At 41.2% G+C, this 26862-nt stretch overlaps 1 protein-coding gene across 11 annotated transcripts in view; it reads left to right on the top strand.

Annotated features, from left to right (window-relative positions):
- Window positions 1–540: 540 nt before the first annotated feature.
- The window catches only part of dgcr6 (DiGeorge syndrome critical region gene 6), a 74329-nt gene continuing 48007 nt past the window's right edge, over window positions 541–26862 (top strand). For 7 of the 11 annotated variants that reach the window (XM_073065963.1, XM_073065966.1, XM_073065969.1 and 4 more), the window contains exons 1-5: window positions 541–628; window positions 3379–3541; window positions 13812–13972; window positions 21087–21187; window positions 22820–22960. In XM_073065963.1, coding sequence (XP_072922064.1) covers window positions 3432–3541; window positions 13812–13972; window positions 21087–21187; window positions 22820–22960 — 513 coding nt within the window. In that variant the 5' untranslated portion in view covers window positions 541–628; window positions 3379–3431. Of the gene's footprint in view, window positions 629–3378; window positions 3542–13811; window positions 13973–21086; window positions 21188–22819; window positions 22961–24633; window positions 24704–26862 lie in introns of all 11 variants that reach the window. The other 4 variants (XM_073065961.1, XM_073065962.1, XM_073065960.1 and 1 more) reach the window with 1 other exon arrangement.

Raw genomic sequence — 26862 nt, 5'->3', positions numbered from 1 at the left:
AGCTGTAACCCAACCTATCAACTTCTACACTCAATGACTGTGGTGAACTACATATACCTGTCTGGACACGCCCCTGCTGACTGTTCCTGTGGTTCCTCCCACAGACCCCTGTATAAAGGCGATTGAGGCCTGCGCCCGGCCTCTCAGTCTCCAGGATGTAGTATGGTGGTCAACCACTGCTTGTTCATTCTTCCAGTCAATAAAAGCCGATATTCGTCTCAGAGTGAGTTATTGATGGTGCATCAATTACCCAACCAACGAAGGCAAAGCATGTCATATGCCTCTCTACCATGTTATCCACGTGTCGACACTTTCACGGAACTATAGACTTACACCCCAAAATCCTTCTGTATATCAATATCCTGACATTTAAATTTTTAAAAAATAGAAAATCTTCGAAATAGACAAGACAGAAAAATTCCAGGCCAATGGCATCATCACACTCAACACCGCCTGCGTGAGGTGAGGATGCCACACACAAGATGGCGATGAGACAAGCCCACGGCTGCGCGGTGACGTCATCCCATAAATCACGTGAGGAGGCTACTCACGGCGCTATAGGCGTCAGGCTTCGAATGACGTTGCCTGAAGCGCGGTCCTTCACATCGGACGCCACACTCAAGATGAGGTAATTGAGACGATGGGTGCGCTGCGTCCCGGTGTTTATTTTGGACGTAGATTTGCTTTTTAAAGTGGAATTTTGAAATCTATGTTTGAAACGGCATTGTCTTCTTTTACTTTCTGGCGTGGTTCTGAAGTTGCTGAAGCTTAACAGTTTGCAGCTTCCATCCCAAAGCAGAAGCACTGGACCCGACATCTCACCCCGAGTTAGGGCTTCTAGCTTCCCGACAGTTCTGTTGTTCTATTTTGTTCCGGCGTAGGAAACCTTTTAAAAAAGTGTATTTTGACTTTTGTTTTTGCTACTTGGTTCATTTCTGGTGAGAAGGGGGCGAGGTATGAAAGGCTGGATGAGATAGGATAGTTTGGGGTAGATCCTCCAGGACGGGAGGGAGGTGAAGGTTCATGAAACTCGAACAGGAGTTTCCCATTTGCCCTTGGTATGAAGCCCATTCCTGAGTCAATATAGCCTCCGAGCTCCTCCAGTCCAGTAATGTGTTGTAAAATACTCCAGTGATGAGGAAAGGATTTCAATTTGTACAGTACTTTGGTGACTTCAGCACTTTTTACTTTTTCAAGTACAGTGAATGAAGTGGATTCTTTTGAAATATAAGAAAGTGGCAGTCGGAACACAACATGCTTAAATTTTTGTATCGTTGGTTGTCATGTGTTTAAAGAGTTAATTTCACGGGGAAACCAAGCCCGATATTCTGCCAAAGCAAACCTCCAAAAAGCAGCCATACCTTGAGATTCATTTTCCTGCTGGCATTTACAGGAAAGAAATTCATGAGCAACAGTGCATAAAAAGGCAAAAACTGAAAAACAACCTATGTGCAAAGGAAAGCAAATAAAAAACATTCTGAGAACGAGTTGTAGAGTCCTTGAAAGTTGTTGTATCAATTGAGGGTAGTGATGATTGAAGATATCCGCACTGGTGCAGGAGCTGATGGTTGTTGGGTGATAACTGTTCCTGAACCTACAGGTGTGGGACCTAATGCCTGATGGTTGTAGCAATAACGGCATGGCCTGAATGATGCGGGTCACTGACAATGGAGGCTGCTTTCTTGTAGCAGCACTCCGTGTAAATATACGCATTGGTGCGGTGAGATTTGCCTGTAATGACTGGGCTGTACCTACCACTTTCTGTTGTCTTTGGGCACTGTTGTTTCCATACAGGTCATGATGCAAACAAATAGGATCCTGTGTATCTGTAGAAGTTTATAAGCTTGTATAATAAATGTATTCTTTGCTTTAGATCATAAGATATAGGAGCAGAATCAGGCTATTTGGTCCATCGAGTCTGCTCTGCCATTCCATCATGGCTGATATATTATCCCTCTCAACCCCATTTTCCTGCCTTCTCCCTGCAACCTTTGGCGCCCTGACTATCGACCTCTACTTTAAGTATACTCAATTACTTGGCCTCCACAGACACCCGTGGCAATAAATTCCATAAACACCACCCTTCGGCTAAAGAAATTCCTCCTCATCTCTGTTCTAAATGGACATCCTTATAGTCTGAGGCTGTGCCCTCCGGTCCTAGACTCTCCCACTATAGGAAACATCCTCCCCACATTTATTCTGTTGCTGGAAATAGTAGTACTTAGCACTTATTGGGTTGCAAGTATTCCTGAGGCAGTCACTGAGGAAATAGTTGGAAGATGATAGAGCCAAGAGTGATTGCATAAACAACTTGTTTCCAAATGCAAACAGATCATATTCCACTTGCCTTTGGTGACTTCTGTTTCCCACATAGATCCCACACCACCAAGTTCAGGAACAGTTATTACCCCTGATCAGCCGGCTTTTAAACCAGAGTGGATAACTTCATTCACCCCAACACTGATGTAATTCCACAACTTGCTTTCAAGGACTATATAGCTCATCTTCTCCAAATTATTTATTTATTATTATTTTTTTTTTTGTATTTCCACAACGTGTTGTCTTTTATTCATTGGTTGTTTGCCCATTTTTGTTGTGTGTGGTTTTTCATTGATTCAATTGTGTTTCTGTGTATTTATTGTGAATGCTTGCAAAAATGAATCTCAGGGTGATATATATGTATCTTCATAAATTTATTTTGAACTTTGAGGTTCAAAATAAATAATTTTGAATGTTGCTTTGATGGCAAAGCAAGGGACCCTTTAATTTCACCCTGCACTTTTTTTAATCCATTTATGGGAAGTGAAAATGGAATCAACCGATGCTTAGATGCCATGTAGCTTGAGTGTTGATGCAATGACCAATTACGCAATTGAAAAGTGGTCATTTTAAGAGCTTTGCATAAAACCTAAGATGCTTTAAACTATTAGGAAGTGTCTCCTTTCCTTTCTAGTCCTAAAGAAGGGTCTCAGCCTGAAACGTTGACAGATTATTCATTTCCATGGATGCTGCTTCACTTGCTGAGTTCCTCTAGCATTTTGTGTGTGTGCCTTGGATTTCCAGCATCTGCAGATGTTTTCCCTTTGTTTGTGGTGACCCATAGTTTTTCACGCCAAGACACAGAAGTAGATTGCCAATTTTGGGATCCGGCTGGATTTGAACTCAGGACCATCTGCCTCGAAGTCCAGTGTTGATGCCGCTACACCACCAGCGAGCCCACTAAGATAGGTACAGAATCCAAATCAAAGCACCATAGCAATAGAAAAATATAAAACACCTATTAGATGAAGGATGTGTAGCCATATTATAGTTGGTACTAAAATGTATTGCATTCTTCACTGTTAATTTACTTTTAAAGCTATTGTATTTGACTTTTAGGAAAGGAGGCTTCAATTTGAAAGCTCAAGTATTGTGAGACTTCCAAGCTGAACATGAACAAAAACACTGGGGTATATGAAGATCCAGCAGACATTGCCAAACAGCAGGAGCAGCATTACTATCTTCTTTCTCAACTGCAAAGTCTGGTCAAAGACTTATCAAGGTAGTCAAGTGATGAATTCAGACTTTCCAAGTTTTTGTTTTGCTATTTAGAGAATCTTGCTGAAATCACGGTTTTGCACATGAATGCCTTGTGCTTTAAATTGGCACTTTGTGTATCTTTTTATTGTACTAAATTGAGTTTCAGTGGAGAAGAACATCAAATTTGTACAAAAAAAAAATCCAAACATTTAGGAATGTAACAGATTCATTGCACTTTGGCATATGTCAAGACAGTGATTTTGAATGCGGTTTCATTCATGAGTCCCGATGAAGGGTTTTGGCCATAAATGCCGACTGTTTTTTTCTGTCCATGGATGCTGCCTGACCTGAGTTCCTCCAGCATTTTGTGTGTTACTCTTCATACATGTGATGCACATGATTGTGATCAGATTCACATTTATTTATCACATGTATGTGGAAACATGGAGTTTGCATTAACAACCAACACACCTAAATGTGCTGGGGCAGGCTGCACATGTCATCATATATTCTGGTGCCATCATAGGATGTCCACAAAACTCACCAGAACAACACAGCAAAATAAGCCCCATTCCTCCCTGCATTTAAACTTTCTCCTCAGTGTAAATTTGCTTGTGCTTCACCTAATTGGAAGGCTTGGTGTATATCCCTACTTGCACTTGGAGCAAGTCAACAGCTTCTCTCCGGTGTGAACTCACTGGTGTCCCATCTTGCAATTTATTCTAAGATTGAAGCATAATCGGTAATTGTTCTTAGTGAACATGCAGGTAATTCATTTTAGGGTCTGCAACAAATTTGGTCTAGGATTATTTAACAATCCTGAAACTTGAACTTTGCGTCCAGAAGTGTTTCACAGAAGGTCAATTTATCTTCAGGATAAAGCCGGAGTTTCCTGGATGTGAAATATTTGCATGATTTAAGTCCCAGAATGTGTATATTAGGCATGATTCTCATGGGAGTTCTTCCCTGCAGCATTGATTAATGGAGCATGTTGAAGTGAGCAGTATTCAAAGATCAACTTCATTCACCATGTACATTTACATGTATTAGGGATTTGCTGTGCAGGGAAGGACATGCAATAAAAAGCAACAGCATTCAACAATTATAGAGATAAAAATAAGCTAAAAATTAAAGTACAGATATGGAATAATGTGCGTAAGTGCATAAATAACATTTTACAATGTGTAAACAGCATTGCAGTGATGGAGTTAATAGATGGAGGGGTATGGGGGAGGCTAACTGGAATGGTTGATCAGATTAACTACTTAGGGGAAGAAACTTTTTAAGATGGTGTGGTCTTTATTTTAATTGCCCTTATTTGTTGCAATATATTTGTTCAAATAGACTGAAATTTAAGACCGCAGACTGAAGATACTCATTTTTGCCTTAGAATAATCCATGTTCCAAGTTTGCCTTGTTGCCCGTTTCTTTATATGAATCAAAGTGTAGGTTGACTGTTACTACTTCAGTGACCCTACAGAAGGAGCACATGGTATTGGCCTGTGCATTTACTGGAACTCTTCCCTGGATAGCCAAAATAATATTTTAAATTCCTTTGTTTTAATTAATTAAAAATAATACATTTTTGACAATCAAATGTCATTTAACAAATAATTGGAGGAGGTCTAAGAGCAGAGAATGTCAGACAGAAAGTCATTAGAACTGGAGAAATATTGTAGCTAAGAAGTACTTCAAATACAAGAGAGTAGCAGAAAAGGAAGGAGACAAATATATTACATTGGTTAATATATTTTGATTGTGCTGAGAGAAGACTTAATAATAAGAATAAAAGAAGTTGAGTCAGGGAGAAATGGGAGCATTCTATCTAGCTCAGCAGGTAGGTCAACAACAAGGAAATGTACTGTAGATTTAAGAAAAGTGGAAGAAAGATTAAAGAAAAACTGACAATACTTTTCTTCTGAACAATAAAGTCTGGATTTTGGTTCTCCAAAACTTGAAGACAGAATCCTTGTCAGCTGTTTGGAACTCTGAAAATAGCATAACCTGCATGGTTGTGGTTCAAGAGCTGAGTAGTGGGATTACTTTAAAAAGATGTTGTTGTCTTTGTTATATATGAAACTACCTGGTTTCCTTGGGAAGACCTGTCAAACCTGTGAGATTGAGATGGCTCTCCCATCCCAAACCCTGGTTTGTGTAAATGCTGTGCAATTTGCTATCCTGTTACAATTCAGTGCCAAGAAATAACAGCACACTGCATACGATTAAAGGAATTATATTTCTGAATCTTAGTAAATCTTAGGATTAGTAAAGAACAGTCAAGTCAAATGTATTTATATAGCACATTTAAAAACAACCCACATTGACCAAAGTGCTGTACAGATCAGAGCAGAGCAAAAATCACAGATACAAGAAACACAGACATAACCAACAAGGCAAACAGCTTATAGGCACAAAAGAAACAACACAAGGGCCTAGGCACAAGCCAAAAATCAGCCACATCAGGAGGATTCAAATGCTAGTGAATAAAAGTAAGTTTTGAGCCTGGATTTAAAAGAGTTGATGGAGGGGGCAGATCTGATAGGGAGGGGAATGTTGTTCCACAGCCTAGGGGCTACAATAGCAAAGGCACAGTCACCCATGAGCTTAAGCTTAGATCATGAGACAGCCAGGAGCCCTAAGTCAGCTGACCTGAGGGACCTGGAAATAAAATAAGGGGTTAGAAGGTCTGTGATATTGGGGGGGGGGGGGGTGGGCAGCCCCTTTAGGGCTATATAACAAACAAGAGAATCTTAAAATCAATTCTGAACCATACTTGGCAGCCAGTGGAGGGAGGCCAGGATAGGAGTAATATGGTCCCTCTTCCGGGCACCTGTCAAGACCTTGGCTGCGGCATTCTGGACCAGTTGCAGACGGAACAGGGACAACTGACTAATCCCAGTATACAGGGAGTTGGAGTAGTCCAAGCAAGAGGATATAAGACAATAGACAATAGGTGCAGAAGTAGACCATTCGGCCCTTCGAGCCTGCACCGCCATTTTGAGATCATGGCTTATCAATACCCGGTTCCTGCCTTGTCCCCATATCCCTTGATTCCCCTATCCATAAGATACCTATCTAGCTCCTTCTTGAAAGCATCCAGAGAATTGGCCTCCACTACCTTCCGAGGCAGTGCATTCCAGACCCCCACAACTCTCTCGGAGAAGAAGTTTTTCCTTAACTCTGTCCTAAATGACCTACCCCTTATTCTTAAACCATGCCCTCTGGTACTGGACTCTCCCAGCATCTGGAACATATTTCCTGCCTCTATCTTGTCCAATCCCTTAATAATCTTATATGTTTCAATCAGATCCCCTCTCAATCTCCTTAATTCCAGCGTGTACAAGCCCAGTCTCTCTAACCTCTCTGCGTAAGACAGTCCAGACATCCCAGGAATTAACCTCGTGAATCTACGCTGCACTTCCTCTACAGCCAGGATGTCCTTCCTTAACCCTGGAGACCAAAACTGTACACAATACTCTAGGTGTGGTCTCACCAGGGCTCTGTACAAATGCAAGAGGATTTCCTTGCTTTTGTACTCAATTCCCTTTGTAATAAAGGCCAACATTCCATTAGCCTTCTTCACTGCCTGCTGCACTTGCTCATTCACCTTCAGTGACTGATGAACAAGGACTCCGAGATCTCTTTGTATTACTCCCTTACCCAACTCTATACCGTTCAGATAATAATCTGCCTTCCTGTTCTTACTCCCAAAGTGGATAACCTCACACTTATTCACATTAAACGCCATCTGCCAAGTATCTGCCCACTCACCCAGCCTATCCAAGTCACCCTGAATTCTCCTAACATCCTCATCACATGTCACACTGCCACCCAGCTTAGTATCATCAGCAAATTTGCTGATGTTATTCTCAATGCCTTCATCCAAATCGTTGACGTAAATCGTAAACAGCTGTGGTCCCAATACCGAGCCCTGTGGCACCCCACTAGTCACCACCTGCCATTCCGAGAAACACCCATTCACCGCTACCCTTTGCTTTCTATCTGCCAACCAGTTTTCTATCCATGTCAATGCCTTCCCCCCGATGCCCTGAGCTTTGATTTTACCCACCAATCTTCTATGTGGGACCTTATCAAATGCCTTCTGAAAATCGAGGTACACTACATCCACTGGATCTCCCCCGTCTAACTTCCTGGTTACATCCTCGAAAAACTCTAACAGATTAGTCAAGCATGATTTACCCTTGGTAAATCCATGCTGGCTCGGCCCAATCCTATCACTGCTATCTAGATATGCCACTATTTCATCCTTAATAATGGACTCTAGCATCTTTCCCACCACCGATGTCAGGCTGACAGGTCGATAGTTCTCTGTTTTCTCCCTCCCTCCTTTCTTAAAAAGTGGGATAACATTAGCCATTCTCCAATCCTCAGGAACTGATCCTGAATCTAAGGAACATTGGAAAATGATTACCAATGCATCTGCAATTTCCAGAGCCACCTCCTTTAGTACCCTAGGGTGCAGACCATCTGGACCTGGGGATTTGTCAGCCTTCAGTCCCATCAGTCTTCTCATCACCGTTTCCTTCTGAATGTCAATCTGTTTCATTTCCTCTGTTACCCTATGTCCTTGGCCCATCCATACATCTGGGAGATTGCTTGTGTCTTCCTTAGTGAAAACAGATCTAAAGTACTCATTAAATTCTTCTGCCATTTCTCTGTTTCCCATAACAATTTCACCCAATTCATTCTTTAAGGGCCCAACATTGTCCTTGACTATCTTCTTTCTCTTCACATACCTAAAAAAGCTTTTGTTATCTTCCTTTATATTCCTGGCTAGCTTGCGTTCGCACCTCATTTTTTCTCCCCGTATTGTCTTTTTAGTTAAGTTCTGTTGTTCCTTAAAAACTTCCCAATCATCTGTCCTCCCACTCACCTTAGCTCTGTCATATTTCCTTTTTTTTAATGCTATGCAGTCTCTGACTTCCTTTGTCAACCACTGAGGCCCCTTTCCCCCCTTTGAATCCTTCCTTCTCTGGGGGATGAACTGATTTTGCACCTTGTGCATTATTCCCAAGAATACCTGCCATTGCTGTTCCACTGTCTTTTCTGCTAGGCTATCCGTCCAGTCAACTTTGGCCAGCTCCTCCCTCATGGCTCCATAGGTTCCCCTGTTCATCTGCAACACTAACACCTCCGAGCTGCCCTTATCCTTCTCAAATTGCAGATAAAAGCTTATCATATTGTGATCACTACCTCCTAATGGCTCCTTTACTGCGAGATCGCTTATCAAATCCTGTTCATTACATAACACTAAATCCAGAATAGTCTTGTCCCTGGTCAGCTCTCGTACAAGCTGTTCCAAGAATGCATCCCGTAGGCACTCTACAAACTCCCTATCCTGTGGTCCAGCACCAACATGATTCTCCCAGTTCACCTGCATGTTGAAATAATCCCCCATAACTACTGCAACATTACCTTTGCCACATGCCAATGTTAACTCCCTATTCAACTTGCACCCAATATCCATGCTACTGTTTGGTGGCCTGTAGACAACACCCATTTGGGTCCTTTTGCCCTTACTGTTCCTCAGTTCTATCCACACAGGCTCTACTTCTCCTGACCCTATGTCCCCCCTTGCAAAGGACTGAATCTCATTCCTCACCAACAGGGCCACCCCACCCCCTCTGCCCACATTTCTGTCCCTACGATAGCACGTATACCCTTGTACATTCATTTTCCAGGTCTGATCTCCCTGCAGCCATGTCTCCGTTATCCCAACAACATCATAGTTACCCATTCGCACCTGGGCTTCAAGCTCATCCGCCTTATTCCTGACACTTCATGCATTCAGATATAGAACCTCTGTTTGAATCGCTGCCTATTGTGCTTAACCCAGCTCCCTGAACTCCCATCGGGCTATACGCCCCTAGAATTTTGTTGTCCTTCCTACATTTACTTATTCTTGCAACACATTTAACTCCATGTTCTGTCAGACCATCCCTCTGTACACGAGTCCTCCTTATCACTTGTGTGATAAGGTGTGGATGACTTTCTCGAGGTCTTTGAAAGAGAAACTGCTTGATTTTGGCAATAGTTCCAAGCTGGAGAAAACTGGCTTTTACTATTGCATTAACTTGTTTGTCAAACTTAAAGGTGGAATCAAATATCACACCAAGGGATTTAACATGGGGATTGACAAGGGTGGACATGTTACCAAGACTGTTGGTAATCAGTTTGATGGAGTCAGGGGGGCCAAATAGGACAACTTCAGACTTGCCTTCATTCAGCTGTAAGAAGTTTTGTGCCATCCAACATTTTATGTCCTCAAGGCAGTTCATGAGGCTGGTCGTTTGGTTTCATGGGGAGATAAAGCTGTGTGTTGTCAGCATAACAGTGGAAAGAAATGTCATATTTTTGAATGATTTGGCCGAGGGGAAGTATATATATATATGAGAGAGAGAGAGAGAGAAAAGAATGGAACCTAGGATGGAACCTTGTGGGACCCCGCAGGAAAGACTAGCTGTGGGAGAAGATAATTTGCCTATGTTAATGGAGGTTCTATTTTTGAGGTAGGATGTAAACTAGTTCATGGCAGTGCCATCAACACCAATCCCGTATCGGAGACAATCTATTAAAATGGTGTGATCCACAGTATCGAACACTGTGCTGAGGTCAAGAAGAATTAGAATGGCGGAGTCACCTGAGTTGATAGAGAGGAGCAAGTCATTGTACACTTTCAGCACGGCTGACTCTGCTATGATAAGCCTTAAAACCTGACTGAAATCTTTCCAAGAAAAGAAAGAAGAAAAACAAAAAGGGTCCATTATAGTTAAACAGTCAAATGTGCACAAGTTGGAGCTCATCTTGAACGTGTCTGTCACCCACACACTGGGCTCTCAGTCTGCGTGAAGGCTTACACCACCTTCTGAACGTCGCACGCAATCCATCTTGAACAAATGGGTCTCCCACCAGATTGTATGCTATGACAGTTCTCCCCAGTGTCTTCTTTCTTCACCTACCGCTGAACAAAGGATCCAGCTCACACTGGTGTCAGGCGCACAACACAAAAACACACTCCCCTCATTGGATGGCTTCCAAAGCCATCCGTAACCTCTAACTATAACCCAAACATTGCTTCTACAGAAAGACCATTACGTTAGCAATGAAACCATATAAGACCAAATAAAACAATGTTCTTCCGAGCCATGGTGCACCCACAAAACACATATCACACACAGCACATAAAACAATATTATCACAGACAAGTTCATAAAATATAATTCAAGATTCATATAGTGTGCAACAAAGTAAATAAGCAGTTAACAATATGGCAAATAGCCCTTGTCCTGGTGATGAGATCTTGGTGGTAGCAGGGGATTCATTAGTCTTAGTCTCCTGATGCACCTGTAACTCCTTGCTGATGGTCTTGGGTCTAAGAGATTGTTGGATGGGTGGGAGGGATCCTCAAGAATCGTTCGAGCCCTTCATGTACAACACTCCCGGTAAGTGTCACAAATAGTGGGAAGGAAAAACATGGTGATCCTTTGAGGTTTTTACCATCCTCTTGGGTTTTGCAGTCCAATGCTTTGAAGCTTCTGTACCACATAATAGAAGACAGAAACTTAGAAAACCTATAGCACAATACAGGCCCTTCGGCCCCCAATGCTGTGCCGAACAAATACTAACTTTAGAAATTACCTAGGGTTACCCATAACCCTCTATTTTTCTAAGTATTTATCTATCCAGGAGTTTCTCAAAAGACCCTATCGTATCCACCTCCACCATCATCACTGGCAGTATGCACTCAGTACTCTCTGCGCAAAAAAACTTAACCTTGACATCTCCTCTGTACCTACTTTCAAGCACCTTAAAACTGTGCCCTCTTGTGTTGACCATTTCCGCCCTGGGGAAAAAGCCTCTGTCTATCCATACAACCAATGCCTCTCTTGATCTTGTACACCTCTATCAGGTCACATGCTCCCCAATCCAGGCAACATCCTTGTAAATCTCCTCTGCACCCTTTCTATAGTTTCTACGTCCTTTCTGTAGTGAGGTGACCAGAACTGACCCCAAGTGGGTCTGAACAGTGTCCTATATATGATGATGATGTCGACTCAGGCCTGAGGCCAGTGTTGGGCATTTTCATGTCTTACAAGGCGCGGAACGAAAGACTGTGTAGCGTGGCACTCCTCACACAGACATTTCACAGTATTTTCCTTTTTATTTTATGAGGTTGAGTTGTGATCTCAACACTCAACCTGGCACAGATGGAAAGTGTACTCGGGAATGGCCCGACTGGATTCGAACCCGGAAACCTCCATTCCGGAGCCCGGCCCTGATGTTACTCCGCCACCAGCTGACCAATATATCCTATATAGCTGTAACATTACCTCTCGGTTCTTAAACTCAATCCCACAATTGATGAAGACCAATGCACCATATGCTTTCTTAACCACAGAGTCAAGCTGTGCAGCAGTTTTGAGTGTCATATGGACTCTGACTCCAAGATCCCTCTGATCCTCCACACTGCCAAGAGTCTTACCATTAATACTATATTCTGCGAACATATTTGACCTGCCAAACTGAACCACCTAACACTTATCTGGGTTGAATCCCATCTGCCACTTCTCAGCCCAGTTTTGCATTCTATTGATGACCCGCTGTAAGCTCTGACAGCCCTCCACACTATCCACAACACCCCCAACCCTTGTGTCGTCAGCAAACTTACTAATCCATCCCTCCACTTCCTCATCCAGGTCATTTATAAAAATCACGAAGAGTAAGGGTCCCAGAACAGATCCCTGAGGCGCACCACTGGTGACCGACCTCTTATGCAGAATATGACCTGTCTACAACCACTCTTTGCCTTTTGTGGGCAAGCCATTTCTGGATCCACAAAGCAATGTCCCTTGGATCCCATGCCTCCTTACTTTCTCAATAAGCCCTGCATGGGGTACATTATCAAATGCCTTGCTGAAATCCACTACATCTACTGTTCCACCTTCACCTATGTGTTTAATCACATCTTCAAAAAATTCAATCAGGCTCATAAGGCACGACCTGCCTTTGACAAAGCCATGCTGACTATTCCTAATCATGCCTCTCCAAATGTTCATAAATCTTGCCTAACAGGATCTTTTCCATCAACTTACCAGCCACTCAAGTAAGAATCACTGGTCTATAATTTCCTGGGCTATCTCTACTCCCTTTCTTGAATAAAGGAACAACATCTGCAGCCCTCCAATCCTCTGGAACCTCTCCTGTCCCCATTGACGATGCAAAGATCATTGCCTCCCACAGTAGCCTGGGGTACATCTCATCCAGTCCCGGTGACTTATCCAACTTGATGCTTTCTAAAATCTCTAACACATCCTCTTTCTTCATGTCTATATGCTCAAGCTTTTCAGTCCAATGAAGTCATCCCTGCAATCACCAAGATCCTTTTCCATAGTGAATACTGAAGCAAAGTACTCATGAAGTACCTCTAATATGTTGATAGTTAGAAGCTTTTTCCCCAGGGCTGAAATGGCTAGCACAAGAGGGCACAGTTTTAAGGTTCTTGGATGTCAGGGGTAAGTTTATTCACGCAGAGAGTGGTGAATGAGCTGCAAGCGTTGGTGGTGGAGGCAGATAGGATTGGGTCTTTAAAGAGACTCCTGGACAGGTACATGGAGCTCAGAAAAATAGCGGGCTATGGATAGCCCTAGGTAATTCCTAAAGTAAGGACAAATTTGGCACAGCTTTGTGGGCTGAATGGCCTGTATTGTGCTGTAGGCCTTCTATGTTTCTATGCTGTCTCCTCCAGTTCCATACACACTGTCACACTTTATTGGTCCTGTTCTCTCACAATAATGCAGCCAGACAGGATGCTCGACGGTACTCCTGCAGAAAGTTGTTAGAATAGGGACAGGGAGCCTTGCCGGAATCTCCTCAGACAGTGTAGATGCTGCTGTGTCTTCTGGACTAGTGACGAGGTGTTGTGGGTCTAGGTTAGATCATCTTTTCTGTGTAGCACCAAGGAACCTTGTGCTCTTCACTCTCTCCACAACACAGCCATTTATGTGCATTGGAGAGTGGTTGACCATAACCTTTCTGAAGTCCACAATCATTTCTTTGGTCTTGATAATATTCTATGATATATTCACTTGCATTGAACTCTCAGTTCAGCTATATAACATCTTTACAGTCCACTTTGCTCTCTTTGTAGTCTTCCCCTCACCTTTTTAAGTGGAGTTCTGAACATTTTATCAACTGTGCAGAAAGGCACATTTTATCTGTTGACCCTGATTGATAATTTACCTTTTGATTAATGCCAATCTTCCTTTTTAAAGTTCGTGTCAACAACGATTGTCGTATGACATACTAAGTAACCTGGCCTTGGCTTTGATCGATGGCACCGTCTTTGAGATTGTGCAGGGTTTGCTTGAGATCCAACATCTGACCGAAAAAAATCTCTACAACCAGCGTCTGAAACTGCACAGTGAGCACAGAGGTATGAATGCTGTGTGTGTCCAAGACTGAGAACTGAACTTTAACAATGCAAATTTTGTAGCAGAATAAGACAATATCAAGAAACCTGAAATTAATTAACTTTAGAGAGATTGAAATGGTCACAATCTTTCTCAGTTGCCAGTTTGCTTCAAAGTGAAAAGATCAAAATTCTTTATGCAAAAGCAAAATATGCAGGTGCTAAAATCAGAAAATATTGAAAGACTTGGGTGGCAGCGTCTGTGGAGAGAGATTCACCCCATATTCACCCCATCACCCTATTCTTCCCCTTTCTCTTACCCCCTGATCTGTCCATTGCTTACATGTTCCTCCCACTGGTTCCACTCCTCACTATCTTCCCTTTATTTCATGCCCACTCCCCATCCTTCTAGTGCTCCCTGTCCTACTAGTTCCATGTTCAACCTTTTGTCACTTTCGCCTATCACCTCTGAGCTTTTTACATCATCCCATTCTCCCCGTCCCTTACCTGCTTATCACCTCCCTCCACCCCCACACACCAGGATACACCTACCACCCATCAGCTCCTGCTCTAGTACTTTCCCCAACCCTTTTATACTGGCCATCTGCCCCCTCTTTCCAGTCCTGTTGAAGCATCTCAACCTGAAAGAATTGAATTGACTTTATTTCTTACATCCTTCATACACATAAGTAAAAATCTTTACGCTACATCTCCATCTGAATGTGTAATGTGCAATTTTTAGTTATATTCAATAGTATGTACAACAGGACAGTGAATACAACATAGAAATACAATTGTATCATCGTGAATTATGTACTGTTTATATGGTAATGAAAACAGAAGGTCTCCTGATATGTGGGAGAGACTTAAATTTACAATTACAATCAAAGTTAGACTCTTCCAATAGAAAAACCTATGAAACAAAATCCTTACATAAGAAAGTTAATACACCTTTTTGAGGATGTTGGTCTAATTGATGTATGGCGAGACCTTTTCCCCAACAGAAGGGATTACACTCATTATTCTGTCCCCCATTCTGTATATGCAAGTATAGACTATTTCATAACATTTGGAAAAGACAAAGACAAAATAAACAACTATGGAATTGGGACAATAGATGTAAGTGACCATGCACCTATATATTTATCTGTTGATTTTGACGTACAACTAAAGAATACTATTTGGAAACTAAATTCAAGTCTACTCAATGATCCCCACTTTAAGGAACAAATTAAAAAAAAATTGGTCTTAGAATTCAATGATAACGGAGAGGTTTCACCTCCCATTCTATGGGATGCTCTGAAGGCTGTCTTAAGAGGGAAACTTATAGCGATATCTTCATATAAGAAAAAAATAAGGAATAAAACATTAGAGGAATTACAAAATAGGCTGAAGGAACTAGGAAAAAAAACACAAATTGAATTTGGCACAGGATACATTAGACAAAATTTTAAAAATTGGGAATGAAATTAATAGTTTGGCTACGCAAGAAATCAGGAAAAATTTTATGTTTCTGAAACGAGACATTATGAAAGTGGATGTAAGTCTATGAAAATACTGGTGTGGAAGCTGAAAAAAAAGATAGCAGAAAATACCGTTCATAGAATTAGGAATCTAAGAATGTCGTGGTTACTTAAAATGACTTGGAGACACAGACAATTCTTCAAGAAAAGTAAACCTTTATTTGCAAACAAAGGCTGAGGCAATCAATGAACTTGTCACCGAAAGCCCACCGAGCTCCGGTGTACAGCATTCTTTATAGTAATTTCTTATCTCAGTTACATTTCGGTTTTATTAGCTTACCCAATCAATTTTTTGTTGCATATCATCTATATATGAATTAATTAATCGCTTTTGCCTAGCCCGCGGTACTTCATCATTGTTTTTCACCCGTTCGCATTGGGGCCTTATTCGTGGCCAAGATTATGTTTTTCAGACAACCTCCCTCACAGTATATTCCTGCTCGCAGCATCCTGTCCGCCACCGTTATCTCGTACTAAACAAAGGCTGAGTGTAATACATGGGATACATCGCAGCTAATAGTGTTGCAAAACAAGCAGGTGTTCTGTAAGTGCCATAATATGCAGCTAAGAGAGTACAAAGTATCTTGTGAAAACAACACAACAAAATGTGCCTAGTAAAATAATACATATTAATATTCGGTACCTAGCAGTGATTACATAGTATAGTAAATAGCTAATACATAGTGTTTATAGTTCAGGTATATATAGTGGTTATATCAGGTATATTTCTCAATAAGAACAAAAATAAAAAAAAAGCTAAGTGAAATTCAAGAAGCTTTTGAAGTGTTTTACAAAACTCTATATTCCAAAGTTCCAGGGGGAAGCACGTATAAGTGTGTATAAGGGTTTGTCAAATCTTAAAACACATTCAACTTCATACATTAAAACAAAATGGGAGAAGGGAGGAGGGATAATTATATCTGAGGAAGAATGGACAATAATATGGAGGTATCAATGGAAGTGTACCAGTTCACAGAAATGGAGGGAGTTTGGATGGAAAAACTTGTTAAGATATTTTATTACACCCTCTTAGAAATCTCAGTATAATAGTAACCTTCCTGTTTGCTGGAGAAATTGTGGAAATCAAAATGCAAACCATTATCATATTTTCTGGGAATGCCCCGTTATCAAGGACTATTGGAGTGGGATACGCAATGCCCTACAAGATATCTTTAAATGTGAAATACCCTTAGAAAGTAAGACCATATATTTTGGGTATGTACCTCAAGAATGGTTGAAAAGAGATAAATATTTAATGAATATACTGTTGGTGGCTGGTAAAAAGACTCTTAACTAGGAAATGGTTATCATAGGAGAGCCTAACCTTAAATGCATGGATGGAAATGGAGAAGATAACAGCATCTGTTAATCATAAGTTAGAACAATTTGATTAATACTGGGGAAAAATGGTTTAACTACATAACACCTCATAGGCCTGATTTTATTCTCGCAAATCAATGTTGTAAAAAAAAATCACTCCCTACTTGTACATAATTTTCTCCTTTTGCTTGTTCTTTCTTCCCTCTCTTTTCTATAAGTGTATACCTCAGTTAAATATTATGTGGAGATTTGTGGCATATATGACTATATGATATATATGTACAATATCTGAAATACATATTATGGAAATGTTTGATGATGAACTTCAATGAAAAATAAATTCCAAAAAAAAAGAATTAACTACCCTAATGGCCTGGTTGAGGAAGCTGACCCGGGGCTTGTTGGTCCTGGCTTTTATGCTGTGGTACTGTTTCCCAGATGGCAGCAGCTGGAATAGATTGTGGTTGGGATGACTCGGGTCTCCAATGATCTTTTGGGCCATTTTTACACACCTGTCTTTGTAAATGTCCTGAAGTTCACATCTACAGATGTGCTGGGCTGTCCGCACCACACTCTGCAGTGTCCCCCCATAGATGCTGTCTGCCCTGCCGAATTCCACCAGCCATTTTTTTGTTGCTCTTTATATTTCAGGTTAATGACTTTCTGTGAAAGAGCATCAAGTTATAATTTAACTCTTTTTCTGAGTCAGTTTCTTATTGGAAGATGAATTTAAAGAGCTATTTGAGCCATTCATTTCCTCAGTTGGTGATCATGTGCTTGAGTACTCAAATAGATTGTGCTGTAATGTTGATTAAGTGTCTAACCTGGCAGAGATCTGATGGCATACTACGACAATCTCTGGAGTTGTATAACTTCATGATTCTAAACTTAACTGCTAGCAATTACAGGCTGATGATAGGGCAAAAAAGCAATTGGATGAGTTGCAATATAAAATGGGACAAAATTGAAAAGGGTGATGACTACAGGACTGAAGATGCTATAGTTGAATTCACACAGTAGTAGTAGGCTTCCGTTAGTCTCGTGAGACCACGGATTTGCACCTTGGAAAGTTTCCAGGGTGAAAGGCTGGGCAGGGTTGTATGGATGACCGGCAGTTGCCCAAGCTGCAAGTCTCCCCTCTCCATGCCACCAATGTTGTCCAAGGGAAGGGCATTAGGACTCATACAGCTTGGCACCGGTGTCATCGCAGAGCAATGTGTGGTTAAGTGCCTTGCTTAAGGACACATATGCAGCCTCAGCCAAGGCTCGAACTAGTGACCTTTAGATCACTAGACGAGCGCCTTAACCACTTGGCCACACCAACACAGTATACAGAATAAGATAGATGAATGATTAAAGTTACAGATTGGCATGTATGATTTTGTAGGTATCACTGAATTGTGGCTGAAAGAAACATCTAAGGAGACACATTGTATCAAAAGGACAGGCAGGTAGGCAGAGAGGGTGGTGTAGCTCTTTTAAAAATGAAATCAAATCCTTAGAGGTGACATAGGATCAAAAGGTATAGAATAATTGGCATCGTAGATCTTAAAAAAAAAAAAACTGCAAGAGTAAAAAGACCCTGGTGGGAGTTATATGCAGACCTCCGAACAGTAGCAACAGATCACTTCAGGAGATAGAGTTGTGTGTCAAATGGGCAATGTTATGATAGTCTGGGGGGATTTTAATATGAAGGTAGATTGGGAAAATCAGTTTGGTGTTGGATTTCAAGAGCTGGAATTTGTAGAATGCCTACGAGATAGCTTTTTAAAGCAGCTCATAGTTGAGCCCATTAGAGGATCAGCTATTCTGGATTGGGTGTTACGCAATGAACAATTATTGATTAGAAAGCTTAAGGTAAAGAAACTCTTAAGGAAGTAATGATTATAATATGATAGAATTCACCCTGAAGTTTGAGAAGGAGAAGCAAAAGTCAGATGTATAAGTATTACAGTGGTGTAAAGGGCATGAGAGAGGAGCTGGCCAAAATTGATTGGAAGGGGGCACTAGCAGGAATGACAGCAAATGACAGCAGAGCAGTAATGGTTGTAGTTTCTGGGAGCAATTTGAAAGGTGCAGGACAGACACATCCCAAAGAAGAGGTAATCTAAAGCCAGGATGACACAATCATGGCTGACAAGGGAAGTCAGAGCCAACATAAAAGCCTAAGAGAGGGCATATAATAGAGCAAAAATTAGCATAAAGTTATAGGATTGGGAAGCTTTTAAAAGCCAACAGAAGGCAACTAAAAAGTCATAAAGAAGGAAAAGATGGAATACAAAGGTAAGCTAGTCAATAATATTCTTTAATATTATTAATTTAATCTTCTTTAAGATGCCAAAAGTTTTTTCAGATATATGAAGGGTAAAAGAGAGGCAAAAGTAGATATCAGACCCCTGGAAAACAATGCCAGAGAGGTAGTAATGGAGGTCAAGGAAATGGCGAATGAACTGAATAACTATTTTACATCAGTCTTCTCTGGAAGACACCAACAGTTTGCCGCAAGTTCGAGAGAGACAGAGAGCAGAAGTGAGTGAAGTTGTGATTACTGGGGGAAAGTGCTTGGGAAAACGGAAAAGTCAGAAGGTAGAGAAATCACCTGGACCAGATGGTAAAAGCCTCAAGGTTCTGAAAGAGTTGACTGAAGAATTTGTGGATGCATTAGTAATGATCTTTCAAGAATCAATAGATTCTGGCATGGTTCAGGGTGGCTGGAAAATTGCAAATGTCATTCCACCCTTCAAGAAAGGAGAGAGAGGCAGAAGTAAGGAAATTATAGGCCAGTTAGTCTGACCTCAGCGGTTAGGAAGATGTTGGAGTTGATAAGGATATGTTTTCGGGCTGCTTAGAGGCACATGGTTGAGGTCAGCATTGTTTCCTCAAGGGAAATTTCTGACTGACAAATCTGTTGGAATTCTTTGAAGAAATAACGAGCAGGATAGACAATGTAGAATCAGTTGATATGTACTTGGAGTTTCAGAAGGTCTTTTACAAGGTGACACATGAGGCTGCTTAACAAGTTAAGAGCCTATGGTATTACAGGGGGCGATTTTAGCATGGATAAACAGTGTCTGATTGGCAGGAGGTAAAGAGTGGAAACAAAGGGAGCCTTTTCTGGCTGGCTGCCAGTGACTAGTGGTGTTCCACAGGGGTCTGTTTTGGGACCACTTCTTTTTATATTACATGTCAGTGATTTGGATGACAGAACTGATGGCTTTGTGGCCAGGTTTGCAGATGATACAAAGGTAGGTGGAGGGGCAAGTAGTTTTGAGGCTATAGGAGGACAGGCATATTAGGAGAATGGAAAGTGGCAGATGGAATACAGTGTGTGGAAGTGTATGGTCGTGCATGCACTAAAGAAATAAAAGAAAAACTATTTTCTCAATGGAGAGAAAATTCAAAAATCAAAGGGACTTGGGAGTCATTGCAGAATTTCCTTAAGGTTAATTTGCAGGTTGAGTTGATGGTGAGAAAGGCAAATGCAATATTAGCATTCATTTTGAGAGGACTAGAATATAAAAGCAAGTATGTAATGTTGAGACTTTATAAAGCACTGGTGGGGCCTCTGTTTGAGTATTGTGAGCAGTTTTGGGTCCCTTATCTAAAAGCGATATGCTGACATTGGAGAAAGTTCAAAGGAGGTCCACAGAAGTATTTCAGAGATTGAAAGGCTTATCATATGGGGAGCCTAAGACCAGACAACAATGGAATTTGTTGTCAGAGGTGGCTGTGAAGGCCAAGTCAATGGGTATATTTAAGGCAGAGGTTGATAGGTTCCAACTCTGCTCCTATTATATCTTCTAGTCTTATGGTGTTAACACTACACCTCCTGGTGTTTCAGCTTGGCTTTGCTAAATCCATTGTGGAGCTAATAATAACAGTCAGTCATATAACAGCATGAAGGGTCCTGGGATGTGTTCCATCTAATGAAAGGGGAAAATAAATGTCCCTGGATTCATTGCCTGATTTCCTCCATGTGCATTCTGCAATATTTAGAGCAAATTGAAGTCAACTAGCATTTAACAGTGCCTTTAATGTTGGAAATCATTCTGAGGCCCATGTAGGTGCAATATCAGATCAGTAGATAATACCATGCCACAAGAAGATATCAGTGCATCATAATACTACTGTATTGGTTATAATATAGTGCTGGTTCTTTTTAATTAATAAAAAGGCCTTACTTCAAAAAATGATCTTAAAATTAAATTTTCTTTAAAAAGATGCAATTTACTACAGTATTTATTTGTAAAAAGAGATTTTTAAAAATATAATTTGTACTTTTTTTTGCCTGTAAGCTCTTAAACAGGAGCTCCTGAGAAAACACAAAGAGGCACTACAAAGCTGCAAGATCCACAACCTAACAGTCCTTAGAGCCACACAGCAAAGGGAGCTGGAGGTAAGCTTATTCTGATAGGCTGATGAAGGGGAGCTGGAGGTAAGCTTGTTCTACACAAAATACACTGCAGATGCTGGTGTCAAAGCAACACGCACAACATGCTGGAGGAACTCAGCAGGTCGGGCAGCATCCATAGAAACGAACAGTCAACGTCTTGGGCCGAGACCCTTCTTCGTCTTGACGAAGGGTCTCTGCCCAAAACGTTGACTGTTCGTTTCCACGGATGCAGCCTGACCTGCTGTGTTCCTCCAGTGTGTTGTGTGTGTTGGTAAGCTTGTTCTAATAGGCTGATGAAAGAGAGCTGGAGGTAAGCTTGTTCTGATAGGCTAATGAAAGGGAGCTAGAAGTAAGCTTGTTCTGATAGGCTGAGGAAGCTGATTTTGGCACCATGCCAAGTAATTACAAAGGGGTTTATCTTGATTTGATTGCAGGTTTGAACATAGGCCTGGGTCTCTAAATAAATATTGTGCATTTGTAATTTTAAGAAAATATACAGAAGTTGCTGGGTAAAAGTGAGTATAAAAAGGTATTGACAATATATTTTCAGATCACAAACCATCTGGGTCTTGAAATTTAGATGTATAATTACAAGGAGAAATGCCATAATTATTCTCTTTATTTTTATTTCTGGTGGAATTTTAATTTCTTTCATTGAGGATATTCAGGTTATTTGATATTTGGATGCTTATAACCTGAGATTTCAAGTGGTGACCTCTGACCTGTTAAAGGTCAGAAATCAGTACGAAAGTTCAAAGCTGATAGAGGTGTACAAGATGATGAGAGGCATTGATCGTGTGGATAGTCAGAGGCTTTTTCCCAGGGCTGAAATGGCTGCCACAAGAGGGCACAGGTTTAAGGTGCTTGGGAGTAGGTACAGAGGAGATGTCAGCGGTAAGTTTTTTACGCAGAGAGTGGTGAGTGCGTGGTATGGGCTGCCGGCAATGGTGGAGTCTTTTAAGAGACTTTGGGATAGGTAAACGGAGCTCAGAAAAATAGAGGGCTATGGGGAAGTCTAGTAATTTCTAAGGTAGGGACATGTTCGGCACAACTTTGTGGGCCAAAGGGCCTGTATTGTGCAGTAGGTTCTCTATGTTTCTAAATTTATTATTGTACGTGTATGTCACCATATATAACCCTGAGATTCTTCTTCTTGAGGGCATTTACAGGAAAATAAGGGTATACAAGTTAGAATTCTATTGTATTTAGAATGAGGGAATGTACAAAATTATATGGTCAGAATTTAATATTCTGTTCTAGTAATCATGAGATTGGGGTTTTGAGCTGCTAAAGTACTTATGGCAGGAGAGACCCCTCAGTATGGTTGAGTGGAAAGAGCTTAATCGCAAGGTGAAGCCTCACCAATACATTACTATTACCAGCCTAAAAGGAAACCTGCAATTTGTAGAGGGTATGTTGTGGACCTGTCTGCTGGGTACTTGTGGTGAAGTGCTGAAGTGATTCTGATTTGTATCAGAAGTGAAAGGAGTCGATGTTCATTGTGGATTATGTACATCATTTGTGTCTTCCATGACTAAAGAAAAGTTGTCAGGACAAAAAGTCACTAAATCATGTTTTGTCTTTTTAAAAGAAAGTCTTCCTTTCTGCTAATCCTCACCAGTCGCTGTTTTTTAGGCCTTGGACCAAAGGGTTAAAGAAGAGCAAAGGATGATGGATGAAAAGATAGTCTTGGAGTTAGACCAGAAAGTGATTGATCAACAAAACACACTGGAAAAGGCCGGTGTTCCAGGATTCTATATTACTACAAATCCTCAGGTAAATCTTCTCAGAAATATATCTCAATACAATTAATATATACTCTCAGTGGCCACTTTATTTGGTACCTCTTGCCACATGTATGCAGAGACAGTGAAAATCCTACCGTCTAAATAGATCATTTCATCAGTACATCGAGGGAGAAAGAGAAAAAGAATGCAGAATAAACTGTTACAGTTACCGAGTGCAGTGGAGGCAAACAGTAAGGTACAAAGATACTGCAAGGTTGATTGTGAGATCAAGAGTCTAGTTTATAGGGTATTTAGATATTGGAGTGATTTTCTGTCTTAAAGATCTGCTTTTCTTTCAACTAGTTCATTGATTGTCAAATTGTCAAATAATTTTTTATGCCAATTACATTTTATAAAATAACTTGCCATTAACCTTTCAAATCGATCCTAAGTCCTTGTATCACTGGAAGCAGTATGCAGGGGTGTAGGGGTATGGCAGGCAGATCCTTGTAGTTTAATTTGGCGTTATGGTAGGCACAGAGATTGAGGGCTGAAGGACCTGTTCCTGTCCTATGCTGTTCTGTATTCTTAATCCTTCCCTCAATAACTCAGACAATTTCACCACACCCATCTGTCTCCACCCTCCCATTCTTTTATTTTCCTGATCCAATTGCTACCCCATTGCTCCATCTTTCCCCTCCCCTCCTCCTCATCTGCCAATACACACCTCCCACCTTTCCCCTCCCCACCTCCCTTCCATTATTCTATTCTTCACCATCCCCTCCTATCAGATTCCATCTTCTTCAGCCCTTTGTCACTTACATCTCTCACCTCTCAGCTTCTTACATCATTCTCACTCATCTTCTTCCCTTACCTGCCTGTTATCCGCTGTCCCCTCTACTGCACTCTGTAGCCGCCTTCCCCCCACCATTTTATACTGGCTTTCTTGCCAGTCCTGATGAAGAGTTCTGCCCCAAAATGTCAGTTGTTCATTTTCCCCCATAGATGCTGCTCAACCTGCTGAGTTCGTTCATCATCTTTGTATGGGGCTTCCAATTTACTAACTGGCATCTTGGCAGCATGGTAGCGTAGCTGATAGTGGAATGTTATTACAGTGTCAGCAATCACCAATTCAAGCTGCTGTCTTTATGTCCTCTGGCTGCCCTGCCACATTCCAAAAACATGCTTGTGGTTAGTAAATTGTACACATGTTATAAGACCATGAGATATAGGAACAGAATTAGGCCATTTGGCCTATTGAGTCTGCTCTGCCATTTCATCTTAGCTGATCCAGTTTTCCTCTCAGCCCTATCTCCTGCCTTCTGCCCGTATCCCTTTTGTATCCTGATCAATCAAGAATCTATCAACCTCTGCCTTAAATATACATAAAGACTTGGCCTCCACAGCTGCCTGTGACAAAGAATTCCACAGATTCACCACTCTCTGGCTAAAGAAATTCCTCCTCCTCTTAGTTCTAAAAGGATGCCCCTCTATTCTGAGGTTGTGTCCTCTAGTCTGAGACTCTCCCACCATAGGAAACATCTTCTCCACATTCACTGTATCAAGGCCTTTGACCATTTGATAGGTTTCAATGAGGTCACTTCTCATTCTTCCAAATTCTAATGAATACAGGCCCAGAACCATCAAACGCTCTTCATATGACAAGCCATTCAATCCTGGAATCATTTTCATGAACCTCCTTTGAACCCTCTCTATTTTCAGCACAATCTTTCTAAGATAAGGGGCCCCAAACTGCTCTCAGTACTCCAAGTGAAGCCTCACCAGTGCCTGAGTAAGTCTCAACATTTTATCTTTGCTTTTTATATTCTAGTCCTCTTTCCTTCATCACCACAGACTCAACCTGCAAATTAGCCTTTAGGGAATCCTACACAAGGGATTCTCAAGTCCTTTTACACCTCAGTTTTTGCACTTAGAAAACAGTCAACCCTCTCAATTCTTCCACCCAAGTATATAATCATACACTTCCTGACACAGTCTTCCATCTGCCATTTCTGTGCCCATTCTCCTAATTTATTTAAGTCCTACTGTGGCCTCACTACTTCCTCAAAACTACCTGCTCCTCCACCTATTTTCTTATCGCCTGCAAACTTTGCAACAAAGCTATCATCCGAATTGTTTTTATATAACATTAAAAAGATGGTCACAGCACAGACCCTTGTGGAACAGCCCTTGTCACTAGCAGCCAGCCAAAAAATTTGGCTTTTATTGTTACGTACCCCGTAACTGGGTGTCTGACCAGCAGAGAAAGAAGTATCTGTTGGAGTCTGGTGGTACTATATTCAAAAGTGTTTATTAGTAAAATACACAAATCAATATCAATAATGCAAATAGATAGATAATACACGTTAGCAATAATAAACCTAAAAGTGTGGGAATAATAATAAGCAATTCACTAAGGAGAAGGATATTGAATGGTGTAAGGTGTGGGAAACAAGTAAGGAAGTTATGGAACCTATGACAATTAAAGAGGTGGAAGTACTGGCGCTTTTAAGAAATTTAAAAGTGGATAAATCTCCGGGTCCTGACCGGATATTCCCCAGGACCTTGAGGGAAGTTTGTGTAGAGATAGCAGGAGCTCTGACGGAGATCTTTCAGATGTCATTAGAAACAGGGATTGTGCCGGAGGATTGGCGTATTGCTCATGTGGTTCCATTGTTTAAAAAGGGTTCTAGAAGTAAGCCTGGCAATTATAGACCTGTCAGTTTGACATCAGTGGTGGGTAAATTAATGGAAAGTATTCTTAGAGATAGTATTTATAATTATCTGGATAGACAGGATCTGATTAGGAGTAGCCAGCATGGATTTGTGCGTGGAAGGTCATGTTTGACAAACCTTATTGAATTTTTTGAAGTAGTTACGAGGAATGTTGACGAGGGTAAGGCAGTGGATGTAGTCTATATGGACTTCAGCAAGGCCTTTGACAAAGTTCCACATGGAAGGTTAGTTAAGAAGGTTCAGTCGTTAGGTATTAATGCTGGAGTAATAAAATGGATTCAACAGTGGCTAGATGGGAGATGCCAGAGAGTAGTGGTGGATAATTGTTTATCGGGATGGAGGCCGGTGACTAGCGGGGTGCCTCAGGGATCTGTTTTGGGCCCAATGTTGTTTGTAATATACATAAATGATCTGGATGATGGGGTGGTAAATTGGATTAGTAAGTATGCTGATGATACTAAGGTAGGAGGTGTTGTGGATAATGAGGTGGGTTTTCAAAGCTTGCAGGGAGATTTATGCCGGTTAGAAGAATGGGCTGAACGTTGGCAGATGGAGTTTAATGCTGAGAAGTGTGAGGTTCTACATTTTGGCAGGAATAATCCAAATAGAACATACAGGGTAAATGGTAGGGCATTGAGGAATGCAGTGGAACAGAGAGATCTAGGAATAACAGTGCATAGTTCCCTGAAGGTGGAGTCTCATGTAGATAGGGTGGTGAAGAAGGCTTTTGGAACGCTGGCCTTTATAAATCAGAGCATTGAGTACAGAAGTTGGGATGTAATGTTAAAATTGTACAAGGCATTGGTAAGGCCAAATTTGGAATATTGTGTACAGTTCTGGTCACCGAATTATAGGAAAGATATCAATAAATTAGAGAGAGTGCAGAGACGATTTACTAGGATGTTACCAGGGTTTCAGCACTTAAGTTACAGAGAAAGGTTGAACAAGTTAGGTCTCTATTCATTGGAGCGTAGAAGGTTGAGGGGGGATTTGATCGAGGTATTTAAAATGTTGAGAGGGATAGATAGAGTTGACGTGAATAGGCTGTTTCCATTGAGAGTAGGGGAGATTCAAACGAGAGGACATGATTTGAGAGTTAGGGGGCAAAAGTTTAAGGGAAACACGAGGGGGTATTTCTTTACTCAGAGAGTGATAGCTGTGTGGAATGAGCTTCCTGTAGAAGTAGTAGAGGCCAGTTCAGTTGTGTCATTTAAG

The sequence above is a fragment of the Hemitrygon akajei genome, chromosome 14 (genome assembly GCF_048418815.1).
Source record: "Hemitrygon akajei chromosome 14, sHemAka1.3, whole genome shotgun sequence".
NCBI classification, from domain to species: domain Eukaryota; kingdom Metazoa; phylum Chordata; class Chondrichthyes; order Myliobatiformes; family Dasyatidae; genus Hemitrygon; species Hemitrygon akajei.
Note: the sequence above shows the minus strand (reverse complement) of the source record. Positions and strands in the feature narration are given on the sequence as shown.